The 27,525-nt window shown below is 37.2% G+C and overlaps 4 protein-coding genes across 7 annotated transcripts; 3 read left to right on the top strand and 1 right to left on the bottom strand.

Moving 5' to 3' along the window:
* Positions 1 to 1,801, top strand: LOC117633172 (cytochrome c-type biogenesis protein CcmE homolog, mitochondrial). The gene is made up of 2 exons (XM_034366873.1): positions 1 to 911; positions 1,373 to 1,801. The coding sequence occupies exon 1, from the start codon at positions 130 to 132 to the stop codon at positions 901 to 903; it is 774 nt and encodes a 257-aa protein (XP_034222764.1). The 5' UTR covers positions 1 to 129; the 3' UTR covers positions 904 to 911; positions 1,373 to 1,801.
* A 2,764-nt stretch (positions 1,802 to 4,565) lies between these two features.
* On the top strand, positions 4,566 to 4,991 carry LOC117631835 (arabinogalactan protein 23-like). The gene has a single exon (XM_034365153.1). It carries the CDS (start codon positions 4,573 to 4,575, stop codon positions 4,891 to 4,893), a length of 321 nt encoding a protein of 106 aa, XP_034221044.1. The 5' UTR covers positions 4,566 to 4,572; the 3' UTR covers positions 4,894 to 4,991.
* Positions 4,992 to 6,537: 1,546 nt separating this feature from the next.
* On the top strand, positions 6,538 to 9,031 carry LOC117631072 (zinc finger A20 and AN1 domain-containing stress-associated protein 8-like). The gene is made up of 3 exons (XM_034364017.1): positions 6,538 to 6,648; positions 6,792 to 6,853; positions 8,106 to 9,031. The coding sequence occupies exon 3, from the start codon at positions 8,134 to 8,136 to the stop codon at positions 8,653 to 8,655; it is 522 nt and encodes a 173-aa protein (XP_034219908.1). The 5' UTR covers positions 6,538 to 6,648; positions 6,792 to 6,853; positions 8,106 to 8,133; the 3' UTR covers positions 8,656 to 9,031.
* Positions 9,032 to 9,553: 522 nt separating this feature from the next.
* Positions 9,554 to 17,989, bottom strand: LOC117633183 (AP2-like ethylene-responsive transcription factor PLT2). Of its 4 annotated transcripts, XM_034366893.1 has the most exons (9): positions 17,800 to 17,989; positions 17,288 to 17,666; positions 17,094 to 17,176; positions 16,933 to 16,941; positions 16,710 to 16,798; positions 16,510 to 16,583; positions 16,341 to 16,391; positions 16,160 to 16,236; positions 15,185 to 15,942 (listed from the first exon to the last, which is right to left on the bottom strand). In XM_034366893.1, the coding sequence occupies exons 1-9, from the start codon at positions 17,945 to 17,947 to the stop codon at positions 15,185 to 15,187; spliced, it is 1,668 nt and encodes a 555-aa protein (XP_034222784.1). In that variant the 5' UTR covers positions 17,948 to 17,989. The 4 variants fall into 4 exon arrangements, with proteins under 4 accessions (XP_034222783.1, XP_034222785.1, XP_034222787.1 ...); XM_034366892.1 differs by lacking the exons at positions 15,185 to 15,942; positions 16,160 to 16,236; positions 16,341 to 16,391; ... (1 more) ...; positions 16,710 to 16,798; positions 16,933 to 16,941 and adding an exon at positions 9,554 to 10,426 and having other exon boundaries at positions 17,800 to 17,938; XM_034366894.1 differs by lacking the exons at positions 15,185 to 15,942; positions 16,160 to 16,236; positions 16,341 to 16,391; ... (4 more) ...; positions 17,288 to 17,666; positions 17,800 to 17,989 and adding exons at positions 9,560 to 10,447; positions 12,268 to 12,465.
* Positions 17,990 to 27,525: the final 9,536 nt, after the last annotated feature.

The following is a 27,525-nucleotide window of genomic DNA, read 5'->3' as shown; positions in this document are numbered from 1 at the left end:
AACTCTGCCGTGGCCGAATAACTCGAAGCTTCTCTTCAGAGAGAGGGCTGCTACTACCTCTCCAAACCCCCCACTTTCACCCCTCTTTTCCATCACTTTCCCGAGAAATAAAAACACCCCTAAAACCCAATGGCCAATCGCATCGCCCTCCGCCTCAAATCCCACCTCCTTCGCATCACAACCCCCATCCATCCCCGTCCCTTCATCCAATCTCCACCGTTGATCTTCTCCCCACTCTTCGACCCCCATCTCCAACGTTCAACAAATTTCCTCCTCCCGTTCACTCTCCGCTTCCTCTCCACCTCTCGCCGCGGCCCGATCCGGCCCAAACCCGTCGACATCGCGGGCCGGGCGCGCCAGCTCCAAACCCGACGCCTTTGGACCTATGCACTAACCTTCAGCTGCATCGCGGGCTTCATTGTCATCGTCCTCAATAGCTTCCAAGACCAGCTCGTCTTCTACGTGACCCCAACCGACGCTCTAGAGAAATACTCAGCAAACCCTAGCAAGAGCAAGTTCAGGATCGGCGGTCTGGTCCTCGAAGGCAGCGTGCTCCAGCCCGCCTCGTCGCCCGAGATGGAGTTCGTCGTCACCGATTTGATGACCGATATATTGGTCCGATACAAAGGCTCCTTGCCTGATTTGTTTCGGGAGGGTCACTCGGTTGTGGTCGAGGGCTTCGTCAAGCCTTTTAATGACGAAATTCGAAGGGAGATTTCAACGAAGAGTGTATCGGAGAAAGCGAGGAGCGGCGAGTGCTATTTCGCCGCCACGGAGGTTTTAGCGAAGCATGACGAGAAGTACATGCCCGGTGAGGTCGCTGAGGCGATCGAGAAGAACAAGAAGCTCCTCGAGGCCGGTCGGGCAGGTGGTGGAGAGTCTGAAAACCCCAAAAGCGAGTAGATGGATGGGTAAGAGCTAAAATTTGTATCTGTTTTGGTGATATTTCATTCTTGTTAGTATATATTAGTTGATTGGAGAAATGGGTTACACTTGGATAATTGGATAGTTGATTTAAGCTTAGGTGACCGTGCGGAAATAGGCATTGGTGTTGAGGAAGAGAGATAAAAGTTTGGAAATTTGAGTTCCAATTTTGTTGTTGTAGTGATATATCTCATTCATGATGAATTCTGTAGTGTTTCATATCAATTTAGTGATGAATAATGCCATTAATTGGGAATGGCAATGCTGCCAGTTATTGTTTCTGGCTTTGATTTTGAGAATTACATTCGAGATGTTTCGAATTATTGAGAACAGAGAGATCTTCTTTTTTTGTGTTCAATAACATGAATCACTGATTGTTATGAATTGTCTGAACAATTTGTTATCTTGGTTTATGTTTTGGTCTTTTGAAGTATGAATGCATCTTCAGGGCCCAGCTTTCTACACTCAACAATGTCAAAAGTTTGGAAGTCAAAACGTAGGCCTATTCAGAAACTCAAAACAGAGCCTTAAACCTTAATCTTCCCAAACAGGTTTGGAATTGCCATTCGTATATACACATCACTATTGACATTATTGCCCAAAAAAGTGATGATTTCAGATGGACATTCTCTAATGGAATCGTCTCTTGTAACCCCAGTTGTTTAATTAGTGAGGAGGTCTCATACGATTGAGAATGATGGCAGTGTCAATACCGTAGGATGATTCATTTTAGCATTCTTGTGGTGGATGTGTTTTGGTTTTAACACTAATTTTAGCAAGCTTTTCTGCCTGAGCATTTCGTTTCTTTGCTCAGAGGATGATAACTTATTATTGGTGTGACCAAGTTTTATGAACTTCCGTAAGTATTTCAGATTTACAAGTTACAACAGGCTACTTTATGTTGTTTTAAATGTGATTTTGCCGAAAAATCCTCATTCCGACAACGGCCATTGCCTTGACTCTTAGAAATGAAGTAGGATGTTGTTTTTAAGTAGTTAATCAAACTCAATGACTGGCATTTAGCCTTGTTTAGGTTGCTTGCATCTTCGAGGCTATGGAATCCATGGGCGTTAGAAATGCAATAATAAAGGCTAAAAATGACACACTCACACTGAAGTACTGTACTAAATTTTATAGTGAGGCAATATAACATCCATAACCAATGATTAGGAAGATTAAGAAATAACAAATACATGCAGAAAAGAATACAAAAAATACCATAATAATTATATAGTAGTCTCAGTCCAAGTCTCCCTAACGCCTAAGCAGCGCAAAGAGAGAGAAGAGCACTGGAGAGTATATGTATAGGCTGGAAATTGTCACCAGAGTTCCAGCTCCAGCATCCAATGCCGGTGATGGAGCTGGCGCAGTATCCTGAGCTGTAACTGAGACAAGCACCATGGCTATTACCATCAAGAACATAGCTTTGCAGTTGCTAAACTGCGCCATTTCTAGACAGAGGAGAACAGAGGAAAAGAGAGTATTCGACCAAAAGAAAAAGAGAGTGCAGTGTGATGAGAGAGTGTGTGTGGTGGATTGAAGAGTGAGGAAGGTGAGAGACTGGGAAACATGGTATTTATAGGACTTTAAATTTTAATTTTTCGTAATTAAGACTTAAAAATTTTCAAATTGGAATATGAATTCCGTACGAGGATGGAAACGTTACTCTCCCGTTACGTCTTGTGGCCCCTACAATAAGAAGGTGATATGATATAATGCCAGCCTTCTGTTCCTTTATGTGGTCCCTGCAACACAACGGCTCTCTTGGTCGGCTTGTCTTCTCTTCTGTAAAAGCAGCCATATCAAAACCGTTGAGTTCAAAAGTTGTGTTTCAAAAGGAAAGGAGAAAAGGTTTCGTTGCCAGTGCCACACACAATTGTAGTTCAAATTTGATGCTTTACCAAACAAAAATGTTTTTACTTATTTGCACTTCATATAAAAATCTTGTCTTCTACGTTTATTAATAGGTGAAATGAAAATAACACCCCCAAGCAATAACAACAATAATATTCATTGACACAAATATGGTCGGAACTAGGTTTCTAATATGGGTTGGGCTAGCGTTGGAAAAATGGGCTGGAGTTGGACGTTCTGTTGAGCTCATGGGTGGGCTAAGTTGTATAAGAAAAATTCAGGAAGTTCCGCCCTTATTTGCAGGAAGAGGAAGTCGAGCGTTTAAGGCATAATTTGAAATTGCTGTCATTTTTAAAAAAAAATTACTTCTGCTGTGCTTTAAAAATAATTAGCTATAAAGTAAAGTAGCTCTATGTTTGGTAAACAATATTTTTAAAGTGCTATTAGTACAAAAAATAGTGTCAAAATCGTTTGATAAATTTTAATATAAAATTTTTGTAACTGTGAATAATGATTAAAATAAACATGATGTTAAAAGTGTTATGTACTAATCATGTGGTGGTAGTTGTAGTGATGGAGTGGAGGTGGTGGTGGTGATGAAGGTGGAGTTGGTGGTTGTGGTAGTTGTGGTGGTGGGGATGGCGGTTGTGGAGGTGGTGGTGGTGGTGGTGGTGTTGGTTGTGGAGGAGGTGAAGTAGGTGATGGTGTAGGTGGTGGAGGCGGTGGCGGTTGTGGTGGTGGTGGCGGAGCATGAGGAGGAGAAGGATGTGGTGGTTGTGGTGGTTGTGGTGGTGGTGATGGCGATGACGGTGGTTGTGGAGGTAGTGAATGTGATAGTGCAAGTGGTGGAGTTGGATGTGGAAGCGGAGGTGGTGTTATTTTTTAAAATGAATGATGGTATTTTGGGAATTAAAAAAATCATTAAAGATTCATCTCTGCTTCTTTTGAAAGCAGATTTGAAAAGCAACCCAAAATCTGCTTTTAAAAGCTGTTGTCAAAAGACCACTGCTTTAAAAATAATTGGGATATTTTATTTTCACCAAACACCTTTAAAAAAAAAAAAAAAAATCACAAACGGGGCCTAAATTCTTTTGATTTTTTTATTATCTCAAAACGTCCCTGAGGTTAATGAAATTATTAGGTTGCGGCCTTTTTGTTAACCTTAGGGACGTTTTGTGATTAAAGAAAAAAAAAAAAAAACCTTCTTTTGATATATAAGTGATATTGGAGAGGAAGAATCGAACACAGTATATCAGGTACATAGATTAACACTTTTTCTCATTTGAGCTAAAAGCCATTTATGGGCTAGAGTTGAACTCTTATTGTGATGTGAAGGTGAGAGTAAATAATATTTGCCACAAGAGAAGTCCCTATTTTATTATGCTTTTGTTCGAAACCGTCACAAGACTCTCATTTGATCATTACTCATCTAATCATTTGTTTATAAATGTAAGTTTAAACCATTGGGCGTACCCATTTTTATACATGTAAAAATGCAAAAAACAAACCTAATCTCATCTTTTGACACAGTCAGCATCCTTGTTATATGTCGTTATCATCTTGTAAATCTTGACATTGTTAGTACTTTCTTGTACCCTTAAGTAGCCGCCGTTCATGCAAAACCATACACGTAACCTAAGAACCCTTCCCTCATAAATTCACAACAAACCAACCAACTCCACAAAAAAAGCCACAAAAATCTTCCAAACCATAAACAATTTAGACCCAAACAGATAATCTATTTTCCAAAAATACCCAAAACGCTCCATGGCTAGAGAGCTATATATACCCTCCATGGCCACCCTATTTTCCTCAGGACGTTCAAACTACAACTCTAACATTTCCATATCCAAGGCTTATTTCTCAATATCAACCACACCCACAAAAATGGAGATGAAGAAGATTGCCTTGGCCGTCCTCATGGTTGCAGTCTGCATGTCCGCAGCTATGGCTGCCGGAAGCCACAAGGTCGGTGCCCCGGTGGAGGCTCCTTCCCCCTCAGCTACCACCGCCGCATCTGCTCCAACACCTAGTGGCTCCATTGCAAACATGCCCGTCGTTGGATCTATGGTGGGAGCTTCACTCTTGTCCTTGTTGGCCTTTTACTTGCACTAAATGTGTCTAATCAACTGATCAAGAGGAGGATGTGTGCGTGTAACTAATTAATATATTTTCCAATAAATGAAGCTATTTTTATAGCACTATTTATTCTTGGTGTTTTGTTTATTTGTTTTATCTTTTTAATCTCTTTGCTTAATTTGCAATACGTCCCTAACACTATTTCCCTTCCGATGTGATTTGTATGACACAATAGATCTAGTCCAAGTTCATCAAAAACATCGACCAGGAGGACATTAAGATTTTGGCCGATAGGATTTGTTTGACACAATAAATCCAGTCCTGGCTGAGGCACCAGAATTGAAATGTGTTTTTAATATCAAATTCTAAACACTTTATAATTAAGGTTCCATTACCGGTCTTGCTATTGCTAATATAGTTCTCATTAGGTTCTATGCGTGCATAACCAAATTGCTGTTTCTCTTGATACATCTTGTAAAACATACTAATAAACACTACCTTTGGTGAAGCCATCTTTTTCCAATATTCATCAAGCAACGCAATTGTCCAACAGAAGCACTAAATTGATTGATCATGATCAATTTGTTGCTTTTCTTTTATGGTCGCACCTTTAACTTCCTTTCACTCTATCAATGGCCATGGCATTCTAATACCTTTTTGAGGACTTATAAATGGGATCTTAGACTTTTTTTGTTTGTTGAGTTTTTATAAATTACCAACCAAAAAGAATTGTCAGTAGCAGGACTCGAACTTTACCAACTCAACCAATTCTCGTTGGCGAAGACCTCGGAATTGCAAAGACTAAGCATGAAAGTATATGAAAAGATAGAAGATTTGAGACAAACGCAAAGGAAGGAAGAAAAGAGGGTCTTTTAGTTACAGGTTTTTATTGCAAACCTGAGTTTAATTAAATAAATTTCGAAGGCAAATCTTTGCTTGCATTTTGAGTTCCATGGATACCATTATTACTACCATGTGGTTGATGTGTCACTAATCATATGAGATTCATAGCTTGTCAAGGTAGGACATAGCTAAGTATACAAAGGATGCATGAAAAGCATATATATATATAGCTGCCATTTATATTTCAGTTTTCGTTTGTCTTATCAATTTGACATTTACCTCACTACATATGCAAAGTGACAAGATTTTAGGAGGATATAGAAATAGAGATTTTGAAAATGATAGATGGGTTAATTAGGAGTAAGAGATAAGTAACCAATTAAGATTTGTTAAGCTTTTTCTCCTACAAACCTATACATTGAAACTAAATTTGATAAATATAATATTCTGCTAGAATTTTGTGATTCGGTACAAGTTATGAATATGTGACTAGTCATAATTACACATTAAAAATATACTGTAATAATCTACTAATTAAAAATAGGCGATTCAACGAGATATTTTGAGTTAAAAAAACGTATTGTGAGCTCCTTTCAATTATTTTTATAGTAGGAATTGGATTGGGATTGATATAAAAAAAGGATATTTATTGTTTTTGACTTTAAAGTTAGAAAAAATCCCAACATTAGCATTGTGATTAACCGACCACTACACCTAACCTCACCAGCATTCCCAACCTTGCAAGACGGTTATTAACGCTTTACAAAAGGGACAAAAGAGGAAAATTGTTCCAATAAAGGTAAGACCGGAAGCCAATGAAAAACGGCCACGTCGGTTTCTTAATAGAAAGAGAAAATTATTAAATAGCAAGGGAGCGTCGAGCACAAAAAGAGAGAAACACGTCTCTTGCTTTTCCGCTCTGTCCTCGGCGATCCAAAATCTGATAGGGTTAGGGTTTTGAAAATCTCCCTTTTCTTTACTCTTTGAATTTCTTGTGTTGGCTTTTCGTGGAGGGGTTCTTTCGATCTTCTTATTCGTTTACTGATTCTCTGTTTTGAATTTTTGGTTCTTTGGTTTCTTTCGGTGAACAGGGGCCTGGTGTCCGATGCGATTCTGAGCTCAGGAATCTGTTTCAGAGGTTTTCTTTAATTGGGTAGGGTTTCTTTGTATGCATATGTATATGTGCTTGTATAGCTGACTAAAAAGTAGGGTTTTTTTCTTCTTCTTTTCTTCTGATTTTAGCTGTTCTTGTTCTTGAGGGGTTTCAAGGTAGGTAGTGTTTGGAAATTTATAATTTGGGATTTTTTTTGTGTGGATTTCACTCTTTGGATCAATAGTTAACATTTGAAAGTCAAGGTAGGGTGTTGGGTAATTTGTGAGTTTATCGTAATTGCTAATTGGTTAAAAATTTGAGCTTTGTATTTGAAGTTTGGCACACATAAGTAGGTTAAAAGAAGAAAAATTCATTGTTCTTTTTCATTTTAAAAAAGTTTTGTTGTATATATTTGCTGTCAGTTAATTGGTAGGTGTTTATGTAGCTTAACTACAATACGTGACATAGTTGGTTTGAGGAATGGCCATTCAAGTCTTGTAATAAATATATTGTTTCTAACACTACACCAATACATGTGTGTATATGCCTACAAATAGCAGTTTGCTATTTTTTATTGCTTGTTGAATTGGCATGTGTAATGTACTTTTGGATTTCCGTAATAATGCATTCGTAAATTTTTTCAACATCATTCAATGCTTTCATTATTATTCTATTCTATGCTAGATTGAAATCTAAATGTTGTCTATTTAACGATGAGCTGTCCTGCGTACAAGTTATAAAGATAATGAAAATCTGCCTGACCTCTTTGATATTATGTGACATGATAATCAGATAGAGTATCACAAGTTGTCTTTTCAAGAAAAGTTTAGTCTTCTCGATGGTATATAAAACTAGCATTAAATTACAATAACAGTAGTTTTCGTTAGAAACCAAATCTTGAAAGGAAGATTGGGCGCGGGGTTTGGGTTTCCACTCTTAGTGATGTGGACATCATTTATTAGTTTCCTAGGTTCTCTAGTTTTCCAAATTTCAGTAGGATTTCTATTTTCCTAATTTATTTGGGTTAGGATTTATGTTTTAGTAAGGGATTTTTTATCCTATTGCCTCTAGGTTTTGCTATAAATACCCCCATGTAGTTCATTGGAGTGGAGTGGAGTTATTGTATTAAAGTTTATTTTCCAGATATTGGAATTCTGGTGTGAAGACCCTGGAGTGATTCCAGACCTATCTTTATTCATCTAATTTTCTATTTTCCATTGTTTTTGCTTCCGCTAAACTGCCTAAATCTACAATTCACCTATATCTTACATCACTTAGCTGTCCCCCATTGATTTGTTGGTTCCCTATTCAGGTATTCTCTTTGCAGGTAAGTTGAAAAGATGGAGCATGAGGAGACTGGCTGTCAACCTCACCCCGAGGGTCCTATATTGTGTGTAAACAATTGTGGGTTTTTTGGAAGTGTGGCTACTAGGAATATGTGTTCCAAGTGCCACAAGGACATGATGTTGAAAGAGGAGCAGGCAAAGCTCGCTGCATCATCCTTTGGAAACATTGTCAATGGAACATCAAACAGCAATGGAAATGAACCTGTTGTTGCTGCTGGTGTGGATGTTCAAGCCCATCTGGTGGAGCCAAAAACTCTCTCTTTACAACCATCCTTTTCCTTTGGTTCAGGTTCAGGGGGGAGTGGTGAGGCAAAGCCAGAAGGCCCAAAACGTTGCGGAACTTGCAACAAGAGAGTTGGATTAACAGGGTTCAATTGTCGGTGTGGTCACCTTTTCTGTGCAGTACATCGTTATTCAGACAAACATGACTGCCCTTATGATTACCACACTGCTGCACGTGATGTGATTGCTAAAGCGAACCCTGTTGTAAAGGCTGATAAGCTTGAAAAAATCTAAGCCTGATATGGTGAAGTTTCATATTTTGGAATTGATGCTTGTTTTCATCCAGGAGATGGCTTCAGAGTCTGCTGCGATATCTTAGCACTTGCCCTTTTATTATGTTATGTCCTACCGGGGAAGGCATGGACATCTCAGCACTTTGAAGAACTCTGTATTTGTTGTGATTGGGAGAACTTTATGTGTTGTAGTCTGTGCTTGTTTGGTGGACATGGTTATGGGTTAATGTTCGTAATGTGTCTACTTGCTGTCTATATGGCATTTCTTTCGTGCAGTACATTTCAGTCGCAATTCTCAGATGTGGACACAATGACTGGTATTGTATATTATCGATGTGGTTTCCATGCATGAATCTATTTTCCCTTCCTTTCTCGTCGATTAGGTTTTCAGGCATAATTTTAATCAAAGAGTGCTCCTTTTATGATTGTGATCAGTTTTGAATGAACTTAAAATATTTTTAGTGTCATCCATCACTAAAACATAAAAGGAAAGTTGAAAGTACAAAATAATCTTACCAAAAAAGGGAAGTAGAGTGTCATGGGTCACCCATAATAGGAGTCTTATTGCCAGAAGATATTCAGCTGCACTACTACTTCATTACTGCTAATACAACACAAATCAAATATGGAAATGGGACAAAATGGGCTTTCATGGTCCTTATTTCCTATAACATCCTCTATTCCTATGTCGTGGAGTTAGACATGAAAATTTCATTCTTAATGAGATCAATTCGTAAACCAAAGAAGTTCAAGGAATCATAAAATATATTATTTCTTACGTGGCGATAGCTGAGTAAATAAAATGACCATTGAAATGTGAAAAAGCACCAAGAAGATTGGTCACAAAGCCAACGCTACATTTGCTCAAAGGAGGACAGAATAAAGAAAGGAGTGTACACTTTTGGTCAATTATTTTCCAAGTATATATTCCAAGAAAAGTTCTCAACGATTCAGTCAACTTGTTTCTTACAATAGCCAAGATTGCAAATAAGTTCACCCCATATAAATCACCAAGTCACTGTAATCGTTGAAATAAAAATAGAAAATTAGATACGCATAGCGAAAACTAAATCTAATGGGAAATTAATGTTCCCAACAGTACATTTTACCGCATCAAAATTTCAACCAATAAGAGATTCAAGGTTAAAAGTCCAGGTTCTACACTCTTTCAGTCTTCTATTATTTATACTGTGAAAGAGTTCACATGCCCTATGATCTAGCAAGCCCTTTAGATTCAGCTTCAAGATACTTGCATATCCTCTCCATAACCTCTCTACCCTTTGCACTATTCTGTACAAACCTCTCAGCACAGCGTTGTTCAACCTTTTCTGCCATAGATGCCAATGCGGATAATGGTTTGATTCGGATACTAGTCTCCTGTCGGCAGATTGTCCACCCATCTGGGTTTTCTGGATGGGGATCATACCTGATCTTCTCCTCCACCTCTATAAACTTTTCGAGGCTGATATTGTTGGTGGTGAGTTGCATTGATCGTGTTTTCGCATCCACAACCGTTGATTCAACACAGTGGCAGACATCCTGGCGAACAATTTTGCGAACAAACCATGGTCCGGGGGAATGGACAGTGATTGCACGTGTGGTGTAAAGCTTTCCAGTACTAGGATCAAGCTTGTGGTTCAGAGTGTCAACTTCAAGGATATGTGACAAAGTGCGTTTGTTTTCAGGATCAGCAAATTTTTTCCAAGATGCAGAAGTCACCCTCTCCCATGGGTGCTTGTATGTGTACTCTTGCGTGTGTGCTTTCACCATCACTTTGTTTGTCACCTCGTATGCTGATAACAGAACATTATATTAGTTCTCAGCAGAAAGAGTAAGAGCATATAATTTGGTTTAATTTCTGAACGGTAAGAACACATATTAAGATAATTTTAGTCTGTTAAAACAAACACTACAAATCAGAAACGTAAAGTTGGTTCTCCAATTCCTGTAAGGAACTCATAAATGAAAAGAGGGAAAACTATGAGATAACTCATAGCTAAGGATTTAGTTGATCTTAAACCATTTCAAGGCTGCAATCAATTTGACTATTCACAAGATGTAATCAATGACAGTTTGGGACGGTAAATGATATCCGTAGGTAGGGACTATCACTGCTCAAACCACAACCAATAAACAGTACTGATCATTTCACACAGGAGCCTAAACAAGATGCCAATCTTCTGGTTGGGAACCACCACTCAAAAGTAAGTACAAACTACACGATGACAATACTCTTAATTTGGTCGCTGTTTCTTCCACATATACACTGAATTACTTTGTAATATGTGTGTCTGATTGCCCCATAGAAAAGCAGCTATCAACGAAAATAACTACAATAACCTATTTGTACTTCATGCACAATCATTAACAGTAACAGAAGAACAAGAATCCGACATCAGAAACTTCTCTAGACATCCAAATGATAGATCACAGATATAATTACGAGTACCAGAAAGCTAAATTTAGTGTTGAGTACTGGATGGACCTATTCGATTAGTATTTATGGCTCCCAACTTAGGTTTAAAATTTATATTACAACTTTCAGAGTAGATATTCACATATGTTATGCATTTCTTCACATTTTGAATGGTAGATGATATTAATGCTTTTAGAAATGTGCAACGCTTTCCCTCCTCAATCTAGTACTCTTCCTTGATACACATCTCTAAAGCTATAAACATATGCAGCAATACTACATTGACATGCACCAACACGGCATGCCAAATGTTGGTGCTGCATTTCTTCTATAAACTTATAAGAAGCTAAGGATCTTGAAAGGAGTATACAGTAGCATGTGAAGAATACAATAAGAAGTACCAGCAGTGGTGGCTGTAACAGAGTTCTGAGACGATAGAGAAATCAGGATATGTGTGTTATACTGAAGGCAGTTATACCATAGATTTGTATTGCGTGGGCATCAGAAGCAATGCAATAGTAAAGCTGAAAAACTAAAAGAATCAGATAGTTATTACTGGAAACAAGAGCAGTACCGCCTGCCTTTGTTAACTAATAGCTACAAATAAACAAATGAAGTTTTTGCATGCAAAAACCGATCTTTCCTCCTAATCTGAAACTCCCACCAAAAAGCAGTAAAATAGGCAGACTTCAAACACAAACGGTCTTAGAAAAGCTCATTTCTAAAGAAACAAGATTCAGCTCCAAAGTGATTGAAAAACAACATTTATCCTAATCTCCTCCACCTTCTTTGTGATATTGACACAGACAACCAACTCTCACAGAACATATAAATCCAGCCTATTTCTTCACCACCTACAAACTATAAAACAATCACAGATGTACGTGTAAACACAGAAAAAAGAGCTAACTTTACAAAAAAGCATCAATGGGTCCTCCAGAATCACAAGCCTTAAAAGAAAAAGGAAAGAAAGAAAGGAAAATCACATATTGTAAGCTACAAATTGCAACTGGACCGCAATTCCAATCACAACTAATCAACAACACGACCAATATGAATACAAATATAAAGCATCAAAATTTTTCTTCCAATTACCTAATTGCGATCCAATTAGAAATCACTGAAAAAATAAAAGATAAATCCGACTGAAAGAAAGAAGCAATAAAGGATGAATTTTACAAATCTGGCAGAGCTTACCTCAACAGTGAATTGATGAAACCCAAAAATCTTGCATAAAGTAAGAGACGGAAAGATTATTTAAGGAGCGACAGAGCTTTTCTTGTGCTTCTCTGAATTACCTTCTCCTTCAATTGTATAGATTTCATTTATTGTATCATAGCATTTGGCATTCGCCACTTTCAACAGAATTTTATTAATTTTTATTAATTTTTTAGATGATGGTTTTTTTCTTTTTTTTTTTTTCTTTTTAAACTGGTTTCTATAAACTTCTTCATGAAAAAATAAAATGAAAAAATAAATAAATGTGAGGTCCAATGCTAGAAAAAGTTGACCCAAGATGAAGGCCGTATCCAATTGGAGCAATAAGGTTTGCTTGAGGCCCAATTGTACCCACCATTAGTTAACAAATAATATTATTTCAGACGGCCCAAGAAAACTCATTAATTAACAGAGATTTGTTGCTCAAATGATTAAGAGCGTTTATCCATGCATTTTAGGTTATAGGTTCGATTCCCCTTTTTCCAGCATCGCTTGTTTCAATCCTGTCATATTCAAATTTAATTCTTCTCTATATTTTTGTGTTCATCTATTGACTTTCACAATTTGTAAAATGTTTATATTCTTTTCTATGTCTCATTCAAAGAGATTCTTCACCCATCTTTTTGGCACTAATCCAAAACGACATGGTTTGGAGGTTTAAGGGTTACTGATTTAAGCTTTAATTTTTTGTTTATTCTTAAAAAAAGTTAAGATCCAAGTAAAACCAGAAGAGACCTCTTTTTGCAATGTAATTATTTCCAACTTGAAAATTTGTTTGCATCTCTCTCTCTCTCTCTCTCTCTCTCTCTCTCTCTCTCTCTCTCTCTTTTGGATGAAGGGGCAACATGATAGTATTATGAACACTTGATGTGTGGCATCATATTATGATATATATTCAAATCCAATTTGAGTGTTTGAAGTAAGGTAGTTATTTGTAATACGATATAATATTCAAATCCAATATAAACAAGCTAGTTACTAAACTAACCACTATATGCCACCATATTATAATTACGATCAGCATATACATAGGCAGCTTCTTTCCTCTTCTTAGCAGCACATCCTAACTCCCCAAACGACCCAACGGTTTCAATCTCCAAAAAATATTCCCCTCTTGGTGTTTTGGTGTTGCACAATACCAGGTGATTGTTTGCAGATAGGATGGGGATGAAACCTTCGAAAGTCGGGCAACCGCGGCGCTGCATCTCCACAATCCTATGGAAACCCTGCATTAGAGAGCCAATGTTTTCTGTGACTTCTAAGTGGAGAAACTGCAACTTGGGCACACAAATAATCTCTGGGAGATGGAAGAAGTTGGTGGTAATATCAGCAGAAATAAGTGTCTTGCATTTGAAAAGAGCCTCAAATAATCGAATGGCTGGCTCCACATTGTGCTTGGTGGACTCTTTGTGCATGTTGATGTTGAGCCTAGTGACTGTAGACCAAAACTGATGCTTCCATCTTGAAGACAAAACGGTTGTTTCAGCGGCTGCCTTTGAAGGAAGGAAGCATAGGATGTGATCAAGAATGTCATCTGGCAACTGGCTGATCCTATCTTCTTCTTCTTCTTCTTGCTTCTCCTCCATGGGAATAGTAGGATTGGTTTGTGATTGAGGTGGAGATGATGTTGATCTCATGTTGAAAGCCGGTGACTGTGATTTCAACAACGAAAAGATCAACCAAAATATATGTATCGGAAGCCTCACTCAAAGACATGAACAGCTAACCACTACTCAAAGCCTCAAATACAGAGATAATTTGACAAAAATGAAATAAATTAGTACTGTTATTAGCAGTATAATCTAAGCTTTGCCAATGCTAGTCACAGACCTTTGTCCTAACCTCTATATATACTATATTGTAACTCAAAGCTAAGGGATCATAATTTCTCTCTTCTTCCATTTTAAAAAAAATGTTTTATAGATAAACTCATCCAAAATCAAAATTTTGGTCCAACCCTCCATTACTTGCAATACAAATAAACTACAAAGTTTACAAACCAACCACCCATGTCATCATAAAACAATCTCTGCTAACGGACTCCATATTGATTAAACATAAAAGCTTCCAACTATTTTTCCCAAATTTATGAAGAATGGACAGAAACATGAAACAGAAAGAAGAATGGAAATTAAAACTCAGAGTGTACTGATATCAATCAGATTGTCTAATGACTTCGATCAGCAAAAAGTTGATAAAAAACTGTAACTTCCAAAAAAATTTCAAAAAAGGAAAAACCACCAACCTCAATTAGACTGGAATTAACGAGAAGTTCATCTATGAGAGAATATTGATGATGGAGGAGGGGAGAGGGGGTGGTAACTTGTAAGTAAGCACGCTAGGGTTGAATAATAATTTGGTGTGATTGAATGTGGGAAGGAGTCTAAAGTGGGTCGGGTCAGTCATCTCGGACTCCCAGCGGGCCGGACCTTATCAAGCCTTTTTTTTTTGGGTAGATGGTAGTTTTGAATTTCTGATTCTAAAGGTGTCCTAAAAAACTTACTAATACAAAAACACAAACACGAAGTTGTGTTGAATTACTGTAATGGCATTTTGTGATTTGGTAGTAAAAGCAACAAGTCCATACAGTAAATAAAAGTAGAATTACATCAGCAGTTGTGCAATAGCTAGGTCTTCTTCTGCACACAAAATTTAGGGTTCCAACTTCCATTTGCACCCATATACCACTGATCCTAGCTACTGATCTTTACCCCACAATTGGATTAATTTATGGTCAGTTCTCAACCCAAAAAAGAAAAGAAAATACTAGAACAAAAATAAAAATAGGGATAGTAAATTGCTCCTAAACCATGCTTAATCCCCCCATCACAAAACTACTAATCTCCCCTCCCCCCATCACAAAATTACCAATTCCCCCAAACAAAATGTCTCTCAGTCATTCCACATTGTAAAAATACCCATACGCTCCTCCACCGTTAGGCATATCATAATCAACCTTCACAAGCGCAAGTTCTTCAGCAGACCCCACTGCATTGCTTGCTGATGAATTTGAAGCCAACCCAATTCCATTATTACCTAAATACCCCCCTGCACTATAGCTCCCACTGGAGCTGCCATTGTTGTGATCCATAACCCCAGAAGCAGAGCCCATGTCCATGAGACCTTGAAGCAAAGCTGGGTGTGTGCTCTGAAGCCCATAGCTGTTGTAGAACTGGTGGTGAGGGTTCTGGGTTGGCTGGTATTGCTGCTGGGCCTGGTGCAGCTGCAGCTGGGTCTGGATGTAATTTTGGTATGAAGAAGGGTCATGGTGGTGGCTGTACTGAGAAATATCATGGTTTTGTAGAGAAAGTAGGGGCTGAGATGGTTGCTGTACAGCTTGGTCAAAGGTTGACTGCTGCTGCATCAATGAGTATGCTTGCAAATTCCGACCGGCTGAGGTGGATGAGCTGGTGGCTCCGGCAGCTGCATATTGAAAGGTGGAACCAAGAGCTATCATCTCTTCGCGTTTTCTAGAAGATTCCAGGGCTTGAGCCTCTTTGAGACGTTTGGCTGCTCCTCCTCCTATTGGGAGGGTGTTGCTCTCCAAAATGCTCTTCACATCATACCGGCTCATGTCGAAGTTGGTCACGGCATTTAGACCTCGGAATTTTATTGCTGCTATGTCATAAGCTTCAGCTGCCTCCTCCTCAGTACCTATGTATCAAGTTATGTTTCATGTTTCATGTATCAGATTTACTGATCGCATGTACTGCTTATCACAAACTTAATACTCACTTATATAAGTAGGTTTTACATGAATCCTACATAGTTTTGTTCAGAATGTTTTTTTTTTCTCTACAAGTATTGTTAGGTTGTGGAAAATAGAATGCATTAATTGCAATGGGTGCATGGTGTAATTTAAGTGACTTACTGAATGTTCCCAAGTAAAGATCCTTGTTTCCGGCAACTCTGCCAATCCTTGCTTGCCATCGTCCATGTTGATGATGCCTGAAACAAAGATTTTGTTTTGTACTATGAGAGAGAAAGAGAGACAACGGGAGAGACAAAGAGACAAAGCATGCCTAGCTAGCTATAGCTAGTTTTTTTTGTACCTTGTAACTCCACGATACATGGATGCTCCCCTAGAAAAGCCACTACTTTTCCTGAAAATTTAATTAAGTGAAAAGCAAAGTGAAGACCTTCGATTATATAAATAAATAACGAACAAAGATTCTCTGAAAATTTTGCTTAAGGGATTTCTGATCTATCTCATTTACTTACCTTCTAATGGCTGCCACAAATTCTTGTCTTGTCATGTTCTTCATCTCCTCCACCTCCTTCTCATAGTTACTAATCTGCAATAGGCACGACAATTGAAAAGCCATACATGATATATATTAACAATATTGCACTTGCTTATTCTTTTCTTTATTTTATTCTTGTCACATTTTTCATTGATTCGCTTTTGGGCATAAACTTACTGGAAAATTGGTTGTAGTAGAAGTTCCCCAGTACTTCAGTGCAGCCAAGTCATAAGCCCTAGCTGCTTTCTCTTCTTTGTCATACCCACCTACACGAAATAAGCGAAAATTTCCCAAAAGGGTAAAGAATAAATTGCTTCATATCCAAACAAATTTCAAAATCATTAACTTTAGAATAAAGCAAATAAAGAAATATAGCTAGTTATTAGAAATTGGAACTCACCCAAGTAGACTGCAAAGATCACGTAGGAAACAAAGATGACCATGAAACGAGATGAAGGTAATGATCAGTGACATTAATGATCTCATTAAAGGAAAAAAGAAAACTGTACAAAGCAAAAAAGAAACCCTAGCTTAGCTAGCTGGTAGAAGAATAAGGCATACCTTGGCGGCCCTTCCTCGATTGTCCCTCCCTTCTGCAACTATTATCCCAAAGATGAGCTTCATACCTTCCTGTCCATCTATGCCTGCACTTATTCAAAATAAAATAAACATTCAGTTTAAAATGTTATAGAATTAAAATAACAAAATTGGAATAAAATTGAAAGGAGAGCTAGCTAGTATGAAAATAGGCACACCTTGTTACGCCGCGATAAATAGATGTTCTTTGTCCGAATGTGTCCAAAGTCCTTCTTGGGGGAGCTTCCACAGTAGCAATGCTGGTATTTTCCGTGCTGGTTTCACATGCTGAAGAGCCCTTGCCACTTCCCATTGAGAGAGTCAACGATTGAAGGCTGTTGGATTTTTCTTGGAAATCATAGCTGCTAGAATTGGCTACAACTGTGTCTTGTACTGGGACTATGCTGTTGTTGGGAAATAAGTAATCGGACACCGAATCGTTGGCCTGAATATCATTGAAGGCCACAAGATCTGAGTGGTTTTCGGATTTGCTCACGCCGAGAAAATCAGCCACCTTTGGAACTTCATTGCTCCCTTGGGTGTTAATCAAATTCCACTCTGTAAATTTACAAGGTTTATGTACAATAAGACTGAATGAGAAGGAGCTACATATAGAGAGAAGGAAAAGGGAAGAAAAAAAAAAAAACCAAAAATAATAAGTGAAAGTGAAAAGGAAGAGGAGGGTTTTTACCTTGGTTTTGGAAAGGGTTGTCCATAGAATCATTGACTAACCCTAGAGAGAATTGGTGAGAGTGAGAAGGATGGAGCTGTGATGGCAAAGAAGAATGAGTAGGAGAAAGAGGAAAGGAAAGCCAGTTGTTTGAATTCATGGAACCCATTTTCTTTGATCAATCTCTTCTCTAAAGAATCAAAAACCTCTCCTGCACATTGATATCAGAAATGTTAAGACAAACATATTTAACAAAAAGCAAAAGGCCAGTAGAGAGGAAAACATTAGTATAAATGTTTACCTAGGGGACTATAAAGCTAGGGTTTGGAACAGAAGCCAAGTAGTGCAACCCTATCTCTTGTATCCTTCTCTCTAGATTTTCATTTGTGCAGAGAAGAATGTAGTTTTGGGAAGATGAGAGAAAAGACAACAGAAGAGAAGAGAAGAGAAGAGAAGAGAGGCTGAAAAGAGAAAAATCTTGAGAATGATACAAGGTATACTTATATAAATTAGTATAAGGTATAGCTAGGTAGGTGTAGTCTTAGTCTATGTGTCAAAACATAGGCAAACAGATTAATTAAAGAATGAGCTATATAGCTCTTGTTGTTTGTCACCCCTTTGGCAGTGGTCATTTTAGGATGGTCTGACTCTGACTCTCAACACCACATTCCAACACTTCAGAATCAAGTATTACCACAATAATTATATAAAAATAATGTTAAATCATATCACCATAAACTAGATTAAAGGGACACGAGTGTCATACTAAACTACAAGTATAGCTCCAATTTAGTCTTTGTACTGAGACAAAAACCCACAATTCCAACTGGGAGAAGTCCAAGCCAACCCTACTCTCTCTCTCTCTCTCTCTCTCTCTCTCTCTCCCTCTTAATTTTTTCTATCTTTACCCACTTGGGTTCATTGGAACTCTCGACCTCGTTTAGTGGAACAAATGACTCCCGAAAGCCCAGCATTCCCACACTCTGCAAATCATCTTCCACTCTCAAAATCGACACTCTACGTAAAGTTAAACAACTATATTTATATATCTATCTACACCCAACCGACCTCTCTCTCTCTCTCTCTCTCTCTCTCTCTCTCTCTATACATAAAAAGATAAAGATAAATTAGAGAACTGAGATTTTATCAATCAGAGAGATGATGAAGAAGCAGACGATCAAATTCCCATAATAAATCAGAGAAGAGAAGAAGATCTTGCCAAAAATTGGCTACTCTCTTCATACCAAAGAAATCCCAAATTTTTTTTTTTTTTTTTTTTTTTTTTTTTTGTGGATCCCCGAGTCCTGCATGTGTTAAAGATGTGAGTGTACGGACATGCAATATTAAAAAGGACTGGCTAAAGAGTAAGGATCACTCGACTGTTCAAAAATCACTCCAAACTCTCTGCTTCCACTAAAATATTGGGAAATTATATATATATGTGAAAAAAAAAAAAGATTGAAGGATTTAGCTAAGCTTTGTTTGGTTTCCCCAAAGAATTCTGTTGACCACCAAATTGGTTTGCGCACCCGTCAAAAGGTGGAAGCAGATATTTATTAATTTAATATCTTCTGCTCATGTCCTGTCCACAGTTAGAAAGAAATGCTTGTATTGTGTTGTGCCATCCAGTTAGGCGCCCAGGTTATAAAAAATGTTTAAGATTTTTCATCCAATTAGAAAACTAACCACAAATTAATTAGCCTCCACAATGATCATCAAACTATCACTGTCACTATACATGATCCCTAATGACCAAAACATTCTGGTAAGAGATAAGAGCTAGGCTGTCTTACTTTTTCTCTTACTCTGATTTCACATTTATTTATGTAAATGTATATTACTGATTCTAAATCACTTGTGGCGATAAGTGATCGTCAACTGTTGATATTTGATTCTTACATTAAATTGCATACATCAACGACTGACAATGTTCATAAATAAGAAAACACTAAAAGCGAACAAACATACATTGCTTAATTTTTAGTCTTCTAAGAAGACAATAAGTTGTAGAGAATACTGACAATAAGTTGTAGAGAGTACTCTTTCTTCTTAGGCAAATTTGAAACCTAAAGGAAGACCTGTTCAATGCATGTGCACATATACATGTATATGCTCAAGACATATACGTCTATAAGAATTTAACACCACATAGTGTTGCATTCACTACAGATAGATTTTATATTGTCATTAACAAATGTTATTATTGTATCAAACACACAGAGAGAGAGAGAGAGAGAGAGAGAGAGAGAGGAGCAAATCTGCTGCGAAGAATTTATACCTTTTCAAAAGTTTGGATTATTTCAATTTTTATATGATTCAAGTAGACAGTTGGTTTTCTAATCAGTTGAATCAATGGTCGTCTTTTCCCAGCTGATCCACTGCATGTTCAGAGAGTTTTCAGAACTCAGACTATACTCATTTACTGGTACCAAAAGTAAGCATCTTTTAGCCCCAAATTATTCTACAAAAAAAAAGGTTACCAAATAAATATAAAAAATAAAACAAAATCACCTGCCGTTGTTGATGACACGGTTCCCGCCATATTCTTGTACATAAATATAATCCGATTTGACTGAAGTGCGCCACAATAAGGGGGCAGCAACCCACGTCTATCGCTTTCTTCAACCTCTTTCAACTATTTTTTTTTATATAAAAAGCAGAAAACCCTTGAACCAAAAACTGCAAAACAAAAATCAACACCAAATATTAACCCTTTTGTTCCCCCAAGCTTCAATACAAACTCATATAAGCAGAGTTTATAAGAACCAAACAAATGCGAAAAAGAGGTAACTTACTACATTACAGAATGTAAATTCAAGAAATCTACTGGACCTCTCTCTCTTTTTTCTCTGAGCGTATGTTTGTTTTCTTCTTGAATAATGTGGAGCGAAAGGGTTCATATGAGAGAGAGAGAGAGAGAGAGAGAGAGAGAGGGTAGTGCAAAAACTTAGCCTTGAAAGGGCGTTTCAAGTTCTGCGGCCAAATTAGAGTGGCACGTGTCAGCTGTTTTGATGGGATTGGGACCCCTTTGGGTTTGAAATTTTAGTTGCAGCCAGGCGAACCAATTATCCCGTTTGCATGCTTGCACAAAGATACACAAAAAACACAAGGAACTTTGACCATAGTATGACCACGATACCTATCTTCTCTTCTGTTTTTACTATTCTGCCCTCCGATGCTTAATTTGCATTTAAGAGGCTGCATCTTTTTTAGCCAATAGAGCTAATGCCACATTTATTCCTATGAGAAAACAAAGTTGAAACCTTTATCTTTTCTTCTTTTCATTTATTTCTTCTCCTTACGCTTCTACGGAGCTTTTTCAAATTTTTGTTGTGTAACTCTACAAGGTTCATGAACATGATATGCAAACGATTTTTTCCAAATATTAGTTGAATTTTGTAAAGTAACCTGCAAGATGATAAGAGTTCGACGATATATGAACGGAACTAAATCTGTCGCGAGATATTAGTTTAATATAAGACAGTTAATTAGGGCATTGAGTTGGCCCCTTTGCACTCAAGTTCGAATCTCCCTCTTCATATATTATATTAATTTAATTTAGTTTAGACTAGCTTATAATGAAAAGAAATAAAGAACTATGTCACGTGAATTAAAATTCTTACCAAAAAAGAAAAAAAGAAATCCTAACACTCACATCAATCGTCCTTGAAATTTGAGAAGATAATCATCAAAATTCTATGTCACTCTCACTCCTTTAATTCAAGCCTATTTCGTTTTGATCTTAGACCATAATTCCTTCCCAAGGTAAATCTAATCCCTATGCCGCAGTCCGAAGCGTGACAAATACTTAATGAGTTCATAAGACATTGTTGCATCCACAAGAGGAAACTAGTTTGGGCATCTCTTGGTGGTTCTTAGCTTTTCTAGCCTTGTATAAACCTTCTTTTTCTTGTTGGAATCGGAGACGAAACTGGTAACTTCTTAAGTTATATCTATATACTATATGCCATACCCGAGAGAATATACAAATTATATAGTCCATGATAATTTTTCTTTATCACAGAGTTAAGTTCACCAAATTAAGTAATAATTAGTTAGTTTGAGAGAAAAAAAATTAAAAAGAAAAAAGGCTTCACTAGGTTCATGCATGAGAGCCAAAGAGTATTAACAACTCAATTTCAACAATTAATTGTTTCCCCAAAAACAAGTCCTCAAAAATTAATGACTTTGGGTTTGAAATTAAGTAATCAATGAGAAGGTGCGGCTCCAAACTTCTTTTCCTAGGTTAAGGTCCAAACTTCGATTCCCAGATGGTCTTGTGCTTGAACACAATCTCCATGCACGCAAGCAGATAACCCTAGACGATCATGAATCTAATCTATTTGGTTTCTGCGCAAGTTCATGTGTTTTAACAAAATGTTAAGACAACTTTGATTTGAAGAGCAGGTGCATGCATTACAATATTACATCTAGATTCATAGGGGCATATAAGAGAGGTGGATATATATATTGTGGGATCTATCAATTTCTCAGAAAAAAAAAAACTATTTCTTTGTATTGTGGATGGCAGTGATGATGAAATCCAAGCATGCTCGACTTGGTGTGCAGAAATAGAACTATAGCTACGGCATTGGAAGAAGGCAGGGGCATAGTGGTGAAAATGAACAAGTAAATGGGGTCATTTTTGGGCAAAGAAAGTCACGAGGATCCGTAGAAAGTGTATTGAGAGTTTCCAGAAGTTGGGAGGAAACGCCGGAAAGTGCTCGTGTCGCCTCGAAATGAAACACTTGAAAAGGCAAAGTATATTTTTGGGAAACCCTTGTTTTCTTGCATAAATCCCACTAGGGTTAGGGCTGGCATAGAATAGGCTAAGGAAAGCTTAGGATTGTTTTGAAAACAAGTACTTGTGCTTGCAATGGATGAATAGATTAACCAAATCCAGCTGGAGTATTGTCCATTAATCTAAAGTGCTCTTATTGAGAGAACTAGATTCAACAACATTTTTCCTTTACGTGACCCGGAAAATATTTGTATTATATTGAACTCTAATAATAATAGTATGAAACTTATGATTCAACAGTTAATTCATGTATTACATTGTCATCCTTAAATAAGACGACTTGGTAATACTATGTGCACCTCATTTATATTGATCGCTTTATTAGTGACCACCCCTCTTAAAAAGGTGGGACCCACTAATGTATGTGAGACTCCTCTATATTAAAGAAGTGATTAACAATGTGGTACAGATAACATCACTTTTATGTATTAATTCAACAAAAATGTAAATCGGGGTTGTTCAGCTAAGTTTTTAGCTTCCTTGACAACAAACATGTAATCCTGATTCGTATAATTGTGAGATCCCACATCGACCAAACGGAGAGGGGGTGATGTGCCTTATATGGCACACCTCGCATCCTCATAGCAGGAGGCCTTTTGGGAGCTCACTGGCTTCGGGTTCGTAGGAACTCCGAAGTTAAGCGAGTTGGAGGCTGGAGCAATCCCGGGATGGGTGACCACCCTGGGAAGTTGCTTCGTGAGCTCCCAGAAACAAAACCGTGCGGGCTGGTGAGAATGTAGCCAGGCCCAAAGCGGACAATATCGCGCTACGGCGGAGCCGGTCCGGGGTGTGACAATAATATCCTTCCTTCTCTATGCTTTCTCCCTCATTTCCACCCTATTTTTCTATATGATCTGAAAAAATGAATTAAGTACTAAAAGGAACGGTTGCTAAATGGACCGGGCACTAAAATTCTAATTTGACGATTTTCTTGAATCTCTTAAACTTGTGACGTACAAATAAAAGAAAAGCTATTTACATAGATGAATTTAAAAAGGCATTATTTAAAATAATGAGTTGTTTTTCCATTTTGAAAGCAAATATCGCTACTTGTGCTTCTAGGGATCCGCGTGCAGATGTAAAAAGCCATATGTAAATGCATGCCTATACACATGAAGCTAGAAAAGTAGTCTCTAAAACTTCATGAAGTGGCATTATACACGCACACAGTTGTGTATGGATTATATATGAGAGGGGTCATTTTCAGACCCCAAAAAGGGGGAAAACACATAGATGATGTATTTCTAGATATATATAGACTGATGGCGGTCAGATATTATATGTTTTGATAGTGTTCTCGAAATGCTATTAAACCACCTCAATTTGGTAATGTCAGCACCTTTTATGCTTTCAAAACAATAATATTGACATTCTTAGAAAACCAGTGAACTAAATAAACTATCCTATTAAGCATTTGGATAGAGACTTTTATTATCAATTAGGTTATGTATGTTAATTTGATATTTATTGTTTCCCATTCCTTGATAGTTTTTTAAGCTTAGGAAGTTATCAATTAGGTTCGAAACCCCATTCCCGCCGCGCATTTTCACATATTTCTCGTGATAGAGTGGTTGCACGTAAAGAAGGGTGTTAGTTTAAATTTGTGGTTATAGTGGTTGTCTAACTAATGTTTAATCATATGTAGGTCTCATCACGGTGCCAGAAACTTTTGATTTACAGCCAATCTAGAAGACATGGCTAGGCCAGCAATTTGCATACATATATACAAAATCCTATTGGTATAGGGCAGGGAGAGTATGGACCATGACAAAACATGGCCGCAGTTGATCATATTGTGTTTCCAAAAGAAAAGGCACGAAATATCAAATATTGGTGCACTTCATTCATGCCTCTAATAAATTAAGTTATTTTAATTAAGAATATTATATGTAAAAACAGGTAATTAATTGCATGCTCTCGACAAGCCCTCGTAAGTTATGGGGGAGCTTCTCAATATCGATGCTAGCAAGTAAAAGATTAAAGATTAATTAACAGTATCATTTTATTGAATTAATGGGATATTAATATCCCTTAGTTATATAGCATGTGCATGACATTGTCTTGTTTTCTGTATCCTAAGGGAGCATATAATTAATAATCATATTGTTTAAAATAAAAAGAATATTATTAGTATGCTAGCTCTTGATAAATAATTAAGGATCCTAGATTGGAGGGAGTAAGAAATCTTCTCAAATTTGACTTTCTCCATCGATTGATTCAACTTGGGCATATATAATTTACTCTATTTTACCAAGGAGTGACCATAATCATTACAACACCACGAGGAACATGCATAAAACTTATATTTCGCACTATAAATGTTATAAAACTTTTTTTATCAACCGAGAATGATGTACCAATTAACCTTATTGTTCCTCTGTCTCAATTCTAATTAGTTTAGAGATGTCACAATATATGTGACATTACTAATTTATACGAGACCGAACTACTTATATAAGTGAGTTTCGTCTCGCCTCTATTAAAGATGTGGTTTATAGTGTGGCTTCCCAAATAGTATATTTCACAATGTCTAAGCCATACCGAACTAAAATCGTTATATTATAATAGGTTCGACGGCAATTTTAAGTGAAATCGATCTGATCTGAACCATGCCCGATCAATGAAAAAGTCGAAATTCAAACCCATCCACTAAGAGCATGTCCACCGCAGGGATTTTAGCCAGGGCAAGAGGCCCATTCCCTCAATTTTGGACCTCCAGCGCAGCACCTGCAGCCCGGGCAAGCCCTGGGTCTCACCAGCCTGGGCAAGCCCAAGGGCAGATTTTGCCTGGGCTTCAGCCCGAGTTCGCTGATGTCAGTGGTGATGTCACGCTGACATCAGCGAGTCAAAGAAATTGCAAAAAATGGAAAAAAAATCAAATTTTTTTAATAAAAAAAACCAAAAATTTATGGATGTTTTCCCTATAAATACATAACAATTTTATTCACTTTCCCTATAAATACATAACAAGTTTATATTTTGTTGCATATTCTTTTTTTTTCTTGCCCTTGCCCTAGCCTTTTGGGGTGGAACCAAAAAAGGCAAGGCTGCCACTATTCACATGAATAGTGGCAGCCCTTACCCTTGCCTTAGCCCTTATGGGTGAAGATGCTCTAATATGTTCATAGTCTCTATAATAAATTAATATTATAAATATCTCCTGGTGCTGATCATATATCACTTGAAAATATTCTCTCTTTTTTTTTTTTTGTACAAATCATATATGAGTTGTACTTTCATATGCTGTAATTAACTTGCTTTTTTTTCCTCCTAGAAACCGGACGAGGTTGATCGGTCTCTTCTTTAGTGAATGACACTAGAATAGTTGACGATCTTTAAATGGTGGTTGTTTATCGACAATCATTAGATAGTGTTTCCAAATAATTAACTAGGAAGTGGAATATGTTGGCTCAGGAGAATTGAAAAGAGGACCTCGAGTATGAGGTAAAACATTCATATTACAAATATCTTTTTTTGTTAAATTAAAATTAAATAAAAAAACATAATAGTCCACGAAAAAAAGAAAAAGAAAAAGCAGGAGCTAATTAAAGATGTATTTTTTGCTAAAATATGAATATGGTTTGAATATTTTGTATTCTTCTTTATAAAGAGGTATAGGAGTTTATATGAGAGCTTTACACGGAAATAGATATAGTAACCAATTAAGAGAATATCTCATAATTATACAATGATATGTCAACTATATAAAATAAGAAAGTAAATCCCTTAATTAATCAAGGAAATAGATCTCATTAATTAATTAGAAAGCCTCACATCAACTATATACAATAAATTAGTGCATATACGTCACTAATGCCCAACTTTGTAAATAAGTTACATTATTCATAAATAAAACATTAAATTCGGTGGATATCAATATTAACAATATACTTGCCATGCAAACATAAAGGTCAAGGCTCATAATGCAGCGTATTTATTTTGTTTTGACTCCGAGAGAGGCACAAACCAGTTGGCCACAAGTGTTATGCCTATCACGTCATTTTGAGAAAACACCACAAGGAGAATAATTTTGGTTTATTTATTTATAAAAGGGGTAGAACCTTTGTTTCATTAACTACACAAATTAATACCAGTGGCTCGTATAGAATTCTCAATGAATACCCAATATTCTTGCCAAAAAAAGAAAAAAAAAAGAAGAAAAAAAGAAGAAGAGAGAAACAAGTTAGCACGACCTGATATCTAGTCTTGTACAATTTCACAGCAGCTACATGAGTAAGGAGGTGTTGAGATGGGAAAAGTGGAAATTGTTCTTCCTTGTTTTTTTGCCTTGCAAAGAAGAATTGACTCGTGCATCTCCTCAAGGGGAGGGTAATAATTTTCTCACTTTGTCTAAATTTGTGAAGGAAAGTGAAGAGAGTGGCATTGTTTACATGCTAGTCTCTAAAGAAAATGTGCAGGACTCCGAGGCACCAGGTGTGGTACATGCTTTATTGGAAGAATTCAGTGATGTTTTACCTGATGATCTTCCTATTGGGCTTCCCCCTCTTAGAGATATCCAACACCAGATTGACTTATTTCCGGGAGCAAGTCTTCTTAATAAAGCTCATTATCGCATAAGCCCTAAGGAGCATGAAGAATTGAAGAGGAAGGTTCTAGAGCTCTTAAGCAAAGGTTATATCAAAAAAAGTATGAGTCACATTCGCAGTCAGACTCACACCAAAGAAGGATGGAACTTGGCGTATGTGCATCAATAGTCGTGCAATTAATCGGATTATTATCAAATACCGATTTCCAATTCCAAGGATCGACGACATGTTTGATATGCTCGCTGTTGCAAAAGTATTTTCTAAGATTGATCTTCAAAGTGGATATCACCAAATTCGCATCAAACCTGGTGATAAATGGAAGACTGCATTCAAGACCCGCGAAGGACTTTACGAATGGCTTGTTATGCTGTTTGGACTTTCAAATGCCCCCAGCACATT

This window comes from Prunus dulcis, chromosome 6, assembly GCF_902201215.1.
Source record: "Prunus dulcis chromosome 6, ALMONDv2, whole genome shotgun sequence".
NCBI classification, from domain to species: domain Eukaryota; kingdom Viridiplantae; phylum Streptophyta; class Magnoliopsida; order Rosales; family Rosaceae; genus Prunus; species Prunus dulcis.
The sequence above is the reverse complement of the archived record's forward strand: the minus strand, read 5'-3'. Positions and strand labels throughout refer to the sequence as shown.